At 36.7% G+C, this 12,620-nt stretch overlaps 3 protein-coding genes across 7 annotated transcripts; all 3 read right to left on the bottom strand.

Annotated features, from left to right (window-relative positions):
- Positions 1 to 359: 359 nt before the first annotated feature.
- Positions 360 to 5,056, bottom strand: LOC109165996 (methylsterol monooxygenase 1-1-like). 5 transcript variants are annotated; one of them, XM_019314881.1, is made up of 7 exons: positions 4,933 to 5,056; positions 4,529 to 4,873; positions 4,114 to 4,436; positions 1,126 to 1,273; positions 991 to 1,023; positions 746 to 770; positions 360 to 697 (listed from the first exon to the last, which is right to left on the bottom strand). In XM_019314881.1, exons 1-7 carry the CDS (start codon positions 5,044 to 5,046, stop codon positions 645 to 647), a joined length of 1,041 nt encoding a protein of 346 aa, XP_019170426.1. In that variant the 5' UTR covers positions 5,047 to 5,056; the 3' UTR covers positions 360 to 644. The 5 variants fall into 5 exon arrangements, with proteins under 5 accessions (XP_019170426.1, XP_019170424.1, XP_019170425.1 ...); XM_019314879.1 differs by having other exon boundaries at positions 360 to 700; XM_019314880.1 differs by having other exon boundaries at positions 360 to 674; positions 723 to 770.
- Positions 5,057 to 6,460: 1,404 nt separating this feature from the next.
- Positions 6,461 to 7,762, bottom strand: LOC109166015 (uncharacterized mitochondrial protein AtMg00810-like). The gene has a single exon (XM_019314899.1). It carries the CDS (start codon positions 7,760 to 7,762, stop codon positions 6,461 to 6,463), a length of 1,302 nt encoding a protein of 433 aa, XP_019170444.1.
- Positions 7,763 to 7,861: 99 nt separating this feature from the next.
- LOC109166016 lies at positions 7,862 to 11,179 on the bottom strand. Its single transcript, XM_019314900.1, has 6 exons — positions 10,886 to 11,179; positions 10,461 to 10,750; positions 10,132 to 10,339; positions 9,835 to 10,021; positions 9,452 to 9,780; positions 7,862 to 8,983 (listed from the first exon to the last, which is right to left on the bottom strand). The coding sequence occupies exons 1-6, from the start codon at positions 11,177 to 11,179 to the stop codon at positions 7,862 to 7,864; spliced, it is 2,430 nt and encodes an 809-aa protein (XP_019170445.1).
- Positions 11,180 to 12,620: the final 1,441 nt, after the last annotated feature.

Genomic DNA, 12,620 nt, shown 5'->3' on the forward strand with positions numbered 1-12,620 from the left:
ATCCATGATACGAACTAATATGAGTGCCACTCTAAAGGGTTTGAAATCCTTTTTACTCAAAAGTAATAACCAAGTTTCACAATTTCTCCAAACTTGTTATATATTTATGAACATGTAACAGTTGTGTTGACAGACTTTCATTTGCACAAGTCGTAAATCCAACATTATAGATTTAGACGCAATTGGCAAGCAGTGCAATGAGGATATGTTGTGTCTGCAGAAAAAAAGTGGTGCCTGGAGGCCTTTGTGTCGCAGTCATCAACGTTGATAACCATGGTTTCTATTTGCACTCTGGTGAAGAATACCAAAAATAGCCTCTGGGAAAGAAAATGTCAAGTTTTTCTTAATCAATAGTGACATTTCAAATTCACTAATTCAGCCAACAGGTGATCGAAAAACTTGTTTCAAATTTCATAATCATAATACACAACCCATGAGACTGATCTCAACTTATCAAAGCTAAACGTACCGTCAAAAAGAAACAAGCTTAAGGACTAACACTTCATCACTAATACATAAGACCACAATACTACTAGAAATTCCAAATCTATGAGCAAACTAAAAATAAAGCACTTGGTCAACTTGTTGCTTCCACAACTTCACTAGCTTTAACTATGAAGGTGGTGGCATCTGAAGTTCCAGATCTAGTCAACTTTAATATCTTCCCCTGAGATGTGTGAAAATCCATTTTGTTCACCAACTTTAATATCTTCCCCTGAGATGTGTGAAAATCCATTTTGTTCACCATTGGTTTTGGAGCCTTCTCGTAACTGGAACAGAAGAAAAATGACATCATGAAGCAAAAGAATACAAATATCAAATATAGCAATTGTTATCAGTTATTACTTCAACATAATACCGTGGAACCAACCTATCAAGACATTATTAACTGTAATGAAATTTGAATAAGATGATAGCAAAATGGACTGTCTGAAAACCCAAGGGCTCAATGGTGTTTGTCAAGGAAAATAAAAGAAGGCACAAAGATACCTGCTGAAGGACTTTCTTCTGATATCGGTAGCCCTGTGAGATAAAGCCCAAAAAAAGTGTAAGAAAATGTTTGGTCTTAAGGCCTTAATGAATTGATGTTGAGAATTAATCCAATATAATTATTTATATACACACCTTGTCAGTTCCATAGATGTAATCACAATAGGTGAATACTGAAGCAAAATTGCTCTGACTTAGGCCACCAACATAATGATGGTAATCATGGTAATCTGGACCACCATAAAACGGTATATATTTTGTGGGAGTCCAAGGAAGGTCATACCTGAGTTAACATTGGTGATAACAGGTGAGTAAAAACAGACACAAAATGTCATATTGGAATCAGTACAACAATAATCGATGTGAATACAGAAGCACTGATTCAGTAGAATAAATGATACTCCATATGTCAAATTTTCAGTGATGCTATAACAGATGCCAAGATAGGTAATGGAGCAGGTAGCTTCTAGTATATCTTCTACATGGTTTCACTTAGAAACAACACAATTATTTTTAATAAACTGACACGGTTAAATTTAACCATCAGAATAGAATCTTTTAAGTCACTGTACAATATCGCTGTAAGTCAACTCCACCCATCCAATAAGCTAAAGCTTCTAACAAGAATAAACACATGATGCAACTAAATACTTTTGGTTGGGAGGTTCCAATTCAAGAACGGAAATGACTATAGTTGGTGTTTAATTGGGTACTAAATGTACTAGTTAATTGGGGTGGAAAGTGGGTAATTGAAAGATCTCATTCCTGTATTCCACATGGGTTTGTTTCAGTTGAGATTGATACCCTTTTGCTTACCACTCTGGCTCTATCCCTCAATCAGGTACAGTCTACCTACAACAGCCTCCCCTCCCCCAACCCCAACTCCACCACTGGTGGCACCCTCTGTTTGTGCTAACTGCCCACACCATCCACCTTCTTCTCCCTTCCCATGTTTTGCTAGCCTCTTGAAACTGCAGAGCATGGCAACCAACCCAGCACTTAAGCCCCTTCTTGCTCAAAAAATTAAAGCCTCCTCTTCAAGATCCAGTGATGCAAATGATCTATAAAGACTTTTTAAACAAGATAACCAACATAGCCACTTTCATGATACATTTTAATTTTATAAGAAATATGCCTAATATATTATGTCTGTGAATGCACGAGTGTGCATGTATAACATTTTGTATTATTATGTAAGAAACTTAATGTATGAAGTAAATCTGAAGAAAGAAAATATGACAAAAAATTAAATATGGCAATTGATTCTTATTCCTATTTTGATCACTGTTGTAAAAATCGCACCTAGGCGCTGCCCGACCGTGGCGAGTTCCCATTTAGGCGCCACCTACTCAACCGGCTGACGAGGCGCCTAACTCGGCCGAATCATTATGTTTTTTTTTTATTTATTGTTTTTTGCAATTTTAGAGCCATGTGTAATAATTTGTTATTTGTGTGTGTGTGTGTATAATAGCATACACACACGCACAATCTCATTTTTATTTTTTTTTGTTTGTGTGTCTTCGGCCGCTAGGTGGGCCTTTGGCGCCCGACTAGCGCTTAGCGTATTTTGTAACCTTGATTTTGATACAAACCAATGTAGCTTTTGTTTAAATTCACTCTCATTTCCATTCTTTAATATTTTTGCTCCAATTCTTAAGGTCAACCACTCAAGCAAAACAGCCACATAGTATAAGCAAAATGGCAACACAATAGCACTAAAATGGCCAAAATGTGCATAATGAGTGCAATATTAACAAGCTGTTCAGACATGATTTGTACATAACATTGCAACATTAAACCGCTTAAAGATTGCAGTCTCAACTTTTACATAGATAACCAAAGGAGTCAATTATATTGCATGTTAGATTAATCTAAGGTGCTTGATAAGCAAATGATCACCTTATCTACCAAGTTAGGTGAACTCAACACAACTCAATCATTGCCTGCCAGCTCAGGTTGACTACATGCACCCTCATTTTCCATTAAGTTCGGCTAAAGAGTAAAGACAAAATTCTCCAACAAAAATTACAACTCATATTCTTCTTTGTTGTTTAGATAGGTAATCAACAATCAATCAACCATTTGCAATATTTTAAAAATGCTAGGCGTAAATTGTTCTTTTAAAAGTGAAGGCGTCACCTAGGTGTTCGGTTGGTGGAGACCGGTTGCCTAACAAGCTCGCCTCGCCTTTAAAGAAAAAACCCTACTAATACATAGCTGAGAGCCTGAGACCTGACTACTGCCTGAGACGCTGACTCCCCCCTTCCTAGGGTCACTCTTTTTACTTAGTGGTTGTTTACTTTGTTTTACGGCAGGTTACGGCTGAGAATGAAAATAACCTCAATTATAATCCATCTATGGATCCTAAAAGGAAGGCTAAATCTAAAGACGTCATCGCCTAGTTGTTGACTAGACGGTTGGGTGGCACCTCGCCTTAACAACAATGGTCTCTCCCTGGTTGTCTCAATGCCAATTATGTATGCAACATGTTAACCTAAAAATTAAGTAGATAAAGATAATCTATAAACAATCAAAATGCTAAGTTTCCAAAATGTTGCTTGTCGAGTCTAAGAGCCCATCGAGTCCAAATTTGTATTGGTTAAATTATATTAAAATTCAATATCAATCCAAAATATTGCATGAAATAATATGGCAAATTTTATTTAAAAATAAATTAGAAAGTGGAGGCAGCATGGTGCATTCAATATGGATATATGTACACATCAAATAGCATGCAACTATCATAATCCAAAAGTTACTTTTCAAACTATTTCAGTATTTCAAGGATATGTTTTGAGTGTTAATACTTCTTTCCGTTGTCAATACAGACTCACTGTGTCACCTTTCACAACTTTCTTAAAGAAACCTTATAATATTTCTCTTGATTTGGAAAACAAAGTTGTTTAGCTAGGGAAGATCCCATCAATACAATTCACTTTAGTAAGATAAATCCAAATTTAATAAAAGCAAACAGTGCAAAGAAAGGAAAAGTAAATGTCACTGTTGGAGGATGATTTGGTCAATAGAATGAAATAATTAACAACTCAATCAAGCTAAAAGCTAAACAACAAAGGGGGAATTTTGTTAAGAAAAGGAAAAAAGAGAGAGAAGATGCGTGCATACCCAGAGTGGGTCTCGATGGCCTCAATCTGTCTCAGTCCAATCCACAACCAGAACGTAATAATGTGACATGGGACCATAGCGGGGCCGAGAAAAGACGGGATCCCGAGGATCAAAATCTCCGCCCAGTGCGCATATGGCGCTGCAAATCCTATTGGAGCTGTGTACTCGTGGTGAACCTTGTGAATCTTCTCGTACCCCCATTTGCAATGCAAAAACCTGTGGATCCAATAGTTGGTGTAGTCCTCCACAAAGAAATACACCATCAATTGGGCCGCAATTTCCCATATCGACGGCAAGGGCAAGCTCGTTCTTATCCCAATCATCTGCATTACCCCTAAAAAAAGTCAATAATTCTATAAGATGATCGATTATTTTGTTGAAGCTGAATTAAAACAAACATCAATGGAGATACTACTTTGATAGAGGGATACGATACGAGCTGGAGAGGGCCGACGACGAGGATGAACATGCGCATGACTGATTTGTAGCAGCGGAAGGAATCGGAGAGGGTGAGATTGACTTTTGGTTGAATCTTGTAGGAATGGATATACTTTTCCAGGAAAAATTCGAGGAATAGGTAGTAGAGAGGGATCAAGGAGAAGATGAGGAAAAGGAAGAGGATATTGTGGCAGTAGAGGAAGTAGTCGGATTTGGTGGCGGAGTAGTTGAACCAGATTGTCTCCGCGACCGTGAGGGATCGGCCCACGGCGGCTTCCGCCTCCTGTATGGTGGCGTATGGCAGCATTGGTGGTGGAGAGTGGAGACGATGGCCAAGAGCGAGAAGTGAGAAGTGAGAACTGAGAACTGAGAACTGAGAACTGAGAAGGGACTAGAGACTAGAGAGTAGAATCGGCTGTGGCCTATAGGATCCAAATAGATTCGGATTTTAATATTGGTGAAAGGTGGCAGACATGTGTAATGTTGAATTGACATTTCAATTTTTATGGAGGTAATTTATTTTTTGTTATAGATTTATAGGTCACACTCCATTTTTAATCACTTTTTTAGAACATTTTCAGTAGTTTTATTATTGTTGTGGTATGACTATTTTTTATATTTTGTCAACAAAATTATTAAAATTTCGTTAAATACAAGGTGGGTTGACTCACTATATATTTATTTTTAAAAATTATAATTGAAGATTTAAATGCTCTGGTATTTTATAGAATTTAGACAACTTTGCTAATGGAGGACCAAAAATGATAATGCCGCAATAATACTATGACAAAAGGAAAATTTTCTGAAAAAAAAAAAAAAAAAAAAAAAAAAAAAAAAAAAAAGGACTAAACGTAGATTGTCACCTATAAATCTGGGATTAAAAAATGAAATTAATTCATTTTTATCTTAATGTTTAATTTTCAATATTTTGGTATAAATTATCAGAAAATACTACTACTCCCAAATTATACTCTCAACTTTTACTCAATCTTTTAAAATTTTGATTGTTACATTTTTTTTTGAGACCCACATGATGAAAGTAACTTATCATTTTTTGTCACATCAGAAAGTAAAAATGAATGAGTAGAAATATGGAGTATATATGGTAGAACTCTAAATTATTTAAGTATCATATATTTTTCATTAAATAATATGTCATATCATTTACTAATAAAAAATTAAGAGCAATATCAACCAAATTGATCAAACTATTTACATGGTAACACAAAGTTTTAAACTTGAATTGACCTTCTTTGTTTGAGTCATTCAACTATTTCTAATTGACATCATATTTGTTTGACAAATTTTGTTTTAACTTAGGGTGTGTTTGGAAACTCGGAAAATGATTTCTAAAAATCATTTTCCGGATTTCCAGTGTTTGGCTAGAGAGAGAAAATGGAAGTTAATAAAAATGGGAGTGTGGTCAATGGAAAATAGAGAGAATTTTCTGGAAAATGACTTCCCCATTCCGTTTGCAACAGCGGAGCAGCCAATCACCCGCCACCACCACCAACTATCACCACCACTATCATTGTATATTTTAAATATTTAAAATTAAAAATAATTATGCTCATTTTCCAAAAAATGAATCAAACACACCAAGACAGTTTTCTGGAATGCAACCAAACACTGGAAAGAAAAATGTTTTCTGAAAAACGACTCATTTTTCAAAAGTCATTTTTCTGCTTTCCAAACACACTCTTAAACTCATTACCATTACTAATTATTTTTTTGAAAACCGATTACTAATTATTTGTTTTCAATTATAATTTTGATTCTAATGTTTGAACCAAACGCTCTCTAAAATTAATATTATGTTGCGTTGGTGAGGGAGATAAAAGTTGGAAAAGAGGGAAAGTAGTTGTGGAAGATATTTTCTCATGTATGTTTACAGAGGAAGCTTACAAGCTTATATACGTACAAGAAGAGAAGCAGGAAAGATTACAAAGGGAGAAAAGGCAATAAAACTAACTCTAACATAATCAATTTTGTAGAATATTATTTGATGATGTGTCATCTGGTTCTTGATCCCTAATAGTCCCCCCAAGCTTGGATTATAGAGGTTTAGCAATCCAAGCTTGGAAACATAACTGTAGAAGGAGCTTGGGCAGTGTGTTTTAGTAAAAACGTCTGCCAACTGATTTGTAGAGCTGACATGAAACAACTTGATGATCCCTTTCTGAGCTTTCTCCCTAACAAGGTGGCAATCAATCTCAATATGTTTCGTTCGTTCGTGGAAAACCGGATTCTCAGCAATAGCTATGGCAGACTTACTGTCACAATAAATGGAAGTGGGAGTAGTAGACAGTAAGCCAAACTCAGCAAGCAAGTACATGATCCACTGTACTTCACATGTAGTAGCAGCTAAGGCCATGTATTCAGCTTCTGAGGAAGATTTGGAGATTGTAGCTTGCTTTTTGGACTTCCATGAGATCAAAGCTTGCCCCAAGAAGATGAAAAAACTTGTCACAGATTTTATGGAATCTATACAGGCTCCCCAATCTGCATCAGAAAAGGCCTTCAAGCTCATATCAGAGGATGCCGGAAAGAACGTAAACAAGCCTTGTCCAGGAGCACTCTTGATGTACCTTAGCACCCTATGAGTTGCTTGTAGGTGTAGATGTGTAGGCTTGTCCAAGAACTGGGATAACTGCTGTGTGGCAAAACTTATGTCAGGCCTGGTAATGGTGAGATATAATAACTTTCCAACCAACCTTCTATATTGAGCATTGTCATCAAGCAAGTCACCCTCATCCTTACTTAGTTTGTGTGAAGGGACTGTGGAACTGTATACAGGTTTGGAATCAATGAAACCTGCTTCTTCTAATAGCTCAAGAGCATACTTCCTTTGTGACACTGCAATACCTTTCTTCTGCCTTGCCACCTCTAGGCCTAAAGAATACTTCAAAGAGCCTAGGTCTTTGATCTGAAAACAGTCATTGAGCTGCTTTTTAATCTGTTGAATTAAATCTAAATCAACACTGGCTACTACTATGTCATCAGCATACACTAGTAGTGCCACAAAAGATGATCCCTTGCCTTTGATGAATAAAGAATTGTCAGGCACTGACTGCTTAAACCCCATCCTCTGCAAGGCAACACAAAGTTTTGTGTTCCACTGTCTACTGGCCTGCTTTAAACCATATAAAGACTTGGTCAGTTTATAAACTTGGCCAGCCTTGGCTCCTGCAACTCTAGGGGGAAGTTCCATATACGCTCCTTCTTCTTCTTCTAAATCTCCATTGAGACTTTATTGACATCCATTTGATGGAGATTCCAATGTTTTGCAGCTGCTATGACCAAAAGAGTCCTAATTTGTGGTCATCTTAGCCACTGGACTGAAGGTATCAATGTAGTCAATGCCAAGGGTTTGAGTGTACCCCTTAGCCACTAGCCTTGCTTTGTATCTATCAATAGTGCCATCATCCTTGTGTTTAATCTTGTATACCCATCTGCACCCTATAGGCTTCTTTGATGGTGGTAAATCCACCAAATCCCAAGTCTGGTTTCTTTCTAATGCAGTTATCTCTTCTTGCATAGCTACCCTCCAATAGTCATGCATCACTGCTTCTTTGTAGTTCTTAGGTTCTGACTGATAGGAAATATTCATGGCAAAAGATTGAAATGAATGAGAGATCTTAGCATAGCTTACAACTGTGGAGATGTCATGAGGAGAGGTCTTCAATACAGAGTTGTGACAACCATAATCCCTCAGATATGTTGGGGCTTGTTTGTGCCTAGCAGACCTTTTGAGAGGTTGTTGTGGTTCTTGGGGTGCAAAACTAATAGGCTGTTCAGATGAGCCACTGGTTGCTTCAATTATTGTTTCAGGCAGATGCTCAGCTGTTCTTTCAGGTGAGTGCTCAGCTGGTCCATCAGACAAGTGCTCATATCTACTATCAACATGAGTTTGCAAATCATTAGAGGGTTCTATTGAAACTCCTGTCATAGTTGGAAGTATAAGTTCAGAGAATTTTCCTTCCTCTAGGCTTACAGTGGTTTGAAAATGAAATGTGTTCTCATAGAAAGACACATCTCTGAACACAAACACCTCTTTGGAATGAAGATCATACAATTTGTAGCCCTTGGTTCCATTAGCATATCCAAGGAAAACACACTTTCTTGCTCTGGCATCAAATTTAGACTTATGGCCCAAGGTGGCAGCATAGGCCAAACAACCAAATACCTTTAAATGGTGATAGTGTGGTGTTTTGTGGAGGAGAACCTGATATGGTATTTGATCATTGATGGCACTGGAAGGCACCTTGTTTATGATGTAGGCTAAATGCAACACATACTCTCCCCAAAAATATTCAGGCATATTGGCTTGAAATCTCAGTGCTCTTGCAGTAGATAGAAGATGTCCATGTTTCCTTTCAACTCTACTATTTTGCTGTGGGGTGTAAGCACATGAAGTCTGATGTTGTATTCCCTTTATGTTAAAAACACTCAATCATATCAAACTCTTTGCCATTGTCTGATCTGATACTTTTAACATGAGTCTCAAACTGGTTCTCAACCATATTGCAGAAGTTCATAATCAGGTTTCTAGCTCAGACTTCTACCTCATCAAATAAATCCATACTACCCTACTATGGTCATCCAATATTGTAAGAAAGTATTGATGTCCATGAAGGGTGGAAACTTTATATGGACCCCAAATATCTACATGTAACAAATCAAAGCAGGCACAAGAAATAGATGCACTTGGATAGAAAGGAAGCCTTTTTTGCTTAGCAAAGTGACAACAGTCACAAACCAGGTCTTTATTCATATGAATTGTGGAATCCACTTTATGCAAAAATTGAAGTTTAGAATATGAGGCATGCCCTAATCTAGCATGCCATAGGGTGCACTTATTTACACTTGAACTAACACTGTGCACAGACAAGCAACTAACAGGAAAAGTCAAAATGTATAATCTATTTTGAAGCTCAGTCATTCCAATCATTTTGCCATGGAAAGCATCATGTATAATACACTGGTTAGTGTGCAATCTCATAGTGCAGTTGGTACTCTGAATGAATGCCCCCACAGATATCAAATTATAGCAGAAGCCAGGGATATACAAAGCACTGTGCAGAATGAACTCATCAAACAAATAAACAGTTCCAATGCATAAGATAGCAACCTGCTGCCCATTAGGTAATCTAACATACATGTTATGAACCTCCTTGGGATTAGATAATAGATCCATATGGCACACAATATGGTGAGTAGCACCACTGTCTAATATCCGCATACTTGTGCTATGATTAGCAGTTTTTTAGAGAAGATCAGTACCTTCCATTTGGTTGGCTGAAATGGTATTGGCATTGTCTAATATCCGCATACTTGTGCTATGATTAGCAGTTTTTGAGAGAAGATCAGTACCTTCCATTTGGTTGGCTGAAATGGTATTGGCATGGCAGGTGGATTGTTCAAGGGGTGTACTATTCACAAAACCTTTCTCACCATGTGACTTTTGTACCTGCACAAACTCCATAAATTTCTTGAAATCATCTTGAGTAAATGATATTCCTTCATCAGAATTTGATTGTTGGATTGGCAGAGATCCTTGAGCACTGTTTGCAGCAAAACCTTGGTTTCTAGGCCTTGGCTTCCACCCAGGTGGATAGCCATGTTTTTATAACACTTGTCCTCTGTATGCCCTATGAATCCACAGTAGGTACAAGTAGCCTTCTTATTTCCTCCAGTAAACTTCTTATAACTTTGTTGTTGTCCATTCTGTGCTCTGGTCATCAAAGCATTTCCAGCAACTTTATTCTCTCCAGTCTCAAACAATTGACTTCCAAGTCCAAACGGAATTGATATGAAACTGTCTCTCTTGTTGCGCTATTATAGAATAGGCTTCACTGACTTTCGGCAAGGGCTTCATCAGCATAATCTGATTCCTGGCACATGTATACCTTTCGTGTAATCCGATCAGGAAAATGGATAGCTTATCCTTTTCCAACAGCTCATTCATCATGTCAATTTTCCTTCCGCATTCGCATCTAGTATTGAAATCGCAGAATACAGGAGGTCTAAGTATCTGCAACTCATCCCATAACAACTTCTGCTGCGTAAAATATTCATTCAAGGTGTTGTCCCCATGCTTGGATTGATATATTTCGCATTTGATCTCTGCAACTCGAAAGAGATCTTGTTGACTGAATCTCTTCTTCAAATCTCTCCCCACTCCATAAGCCGTATCGATCTAGAGGACACTCCGGCCAATCATCGGCAATAGAGAGCGAATCAGCCAAGTTACAACCATATTATTACATTGCTCCTAGTATGGATACCTCCGATCACATCTGGGAGGTTTAGTAATGGTTCCGTATACAAATACGAGCTTATTTTTGCACGATAGTGCCATGGTTACAGCCCTAGCCCATGGATGATAGTTAGGGCCATCTAGAGGAGTGGATACCAACTCCAAAGCTGGATTTTCACTTGCATGCATAAAGTAAGGATTCAATTGTGATTGTGAATCCAAAGGTACCTCTGTCGCAATGGATGAGCTCGGCAAAGTACTAAAGGGAGCTGTCGGCGCCGGTGCCGGTGCCGGACTTCCAACGGCTGGACCTCCTGCTGCATTGTCGCTCGGGTTTGTTTGCGTGCCAAGTGTTGGCCATGCCTCCATGGTGATTCCTCAGAACATTCCTCACAGAAGCTCTGATACCATGTTGCGTTGGTGAGGGAGATAAAAGTTGGAAAAGAGAGAAAGTAGTTGTGGAAGATATTTTCTCATGTATGTTTACAGAGGAAGCTTACAAGCTTATATACGTACAAGAAGAGGAGCAGGAAAGATTACAAAGGGAGAAAAGGCAATAAAAATAACTCTAACAGAATCAATTTTGTAGAAGATTATTTGATAATGTGTCATCTGGTTCTTGATCCCTAATATATTATTTGACGATAAGGTATTGAAATATTTTGAAATAATGAACCTTTAGAATGAGATAACTAAATTTGTTCACCAAAACGTACAAATACATATATGCATGCATGCATGTAAATATGTAATTATTTTTATCTTAAAATAATTATCTTTTAAATTTGTATCATTTAATACCAAAATTTTTGTGTTTTAGAAGTAAAAAAATTTCGTTGAATGTCCTGATTTTATTAGAAAGTAAATAAAAAAGAGAAAAATAAAAATTATGACCTTTTCAGTAAAGAATAAAAAGTAAATTGGAAATTGGGAGTGTATATAGTATTATAGTACTCCGTATTAATTAAGTCTTAGGTGCTAAAGAATGATTAGGTGCCGTAGGATTGATCCTAGACTCCTAGTAGCAATTTATACAATGTATTAAATGACTAATAATTACGACAAACATTCTCATTTTTAATGGCATTGAAGGCTTCCCCCTCAGGCGATCTCATGCGTATCCATGAAGGATAGGAATTATTTTAATCCTCACGGATATTTACTCGAATTTGTGGGGTAGATCCGGTCAATTTTGTAATGGCCTCCATCACTTCGGATAGTTATACTGTGAAAACCTGTTCACTATGTGTATGATGAACACAGAGATAAATTCATAACTTTGATACTGTAGATTCATAAAAAAAAATTTTGAAAACGTAGATTCATAATTTTGTTTTTCATTTGTTATTAATAGGATAGATCCATAATTTCTAAGCTGTAGATTCATAATTTCTATACTGTAGATTCATAATGTCTATACTGTAGATTCATAATTTCTGTACTGTAGATTCATAATTTCTATACTGTAAATTCATAATTTCTATACTATAGATTCATAATTTCTATGCTGTAAATTCAGAATTTCTGTATTGTAAATTCATAATACCTGTAACAGCAAATGAAAAACAAAATTATGAATCTACATTTTTTTTTAAATATAAATTTACAGTATAAAAATTATGGATATATCCCTGTGTTCACCATACGCATAATAAACACGTTTTCACAGCATAATTTGCGCATCACATCTTTTGTCATTCTAGGTATCTTATATGTAGGGATGGATTCATAAATCTTATTTAGTGAGAAATCTCAGAGAGGTGTATTGAATCATTTTTTTTTTATAGACTTTTAAAATATAAATTTTAAT

Source organism: Ipomoea nil, unplaced genomic scaffold, assembly GCF_001879475.1.
Source record: "Ipomoea nil cultivar Tokyo-kokei standard unplaced genomic scaffold, Asagao_1.1 scaffold3084, whole genome shotgun sequence".
In the NCBI taxonomy this organism is placed as follows: Eukaryota; Viridiplantae; Streptophyta; class Magnoliopsida; order Solanales; family Convolvulaceae; genus Ipomoea; species Ipomoea nil.

What these genes read in the sequence shown, in the direction of transcription:
- LOC109166016 (XM_019314900.1), bottom strand. Translation starts at nt 11,179, where the DNA reads ATGGAGGCATGGCCAACACTTGGCACGCAAACAAACCCGAGCGACAAT. An exon ending in TATCGTGCAAAAATAAGCTC is followed by an intron (nt 10,751 to 10,885) that starts GTATTTGTATAC and finishes AGTGTCCTCTAG; the next exon opens with ATCGATACGGCTTATGGAGT. An exon ending in TTCAGCCAACCAAATGGAAG is followed by an intron (nt 9,781 to 9,834) that starts GTACTGATCTTC and finishes TGCGGATATTAG; the next exon opens with ACAGTGGTGCTACTCACCAT.
- LOC109165996 (XM_019314878.1), bottom strand. Translation starts at nt 5,046, where the DNA reads ATGTCAATTCAACATTACACATGTCTGCCACCTTTCACCAATATTAAA. An exon ending in TATCGTATCCCTCTATCAAA is followed by an intron (nt 4,437 to 4,528) that starts GTAGTATCTCCA and finishes GGGGTAATGCAG; the next exon opens with ATGATTGGGATAAGAACGAG. An exon ending in GCCATCGAGACCCACTCTGG is followed by an intron (nt 1,274 to 4,113) that starts GTATGCACGCAT and finishes ATGTTAACTCAG; the next exon opens with GTATGACCTTCCTTGGACTC.
- LOC109166015 (XM_019314899.1), bottom strand. Translation starts at nt 7,762, where the DNA reads ATGGAACTTCCCCCTAGAGTTGCAGGAGCCAAGGCTGGCCAAGTTTAT.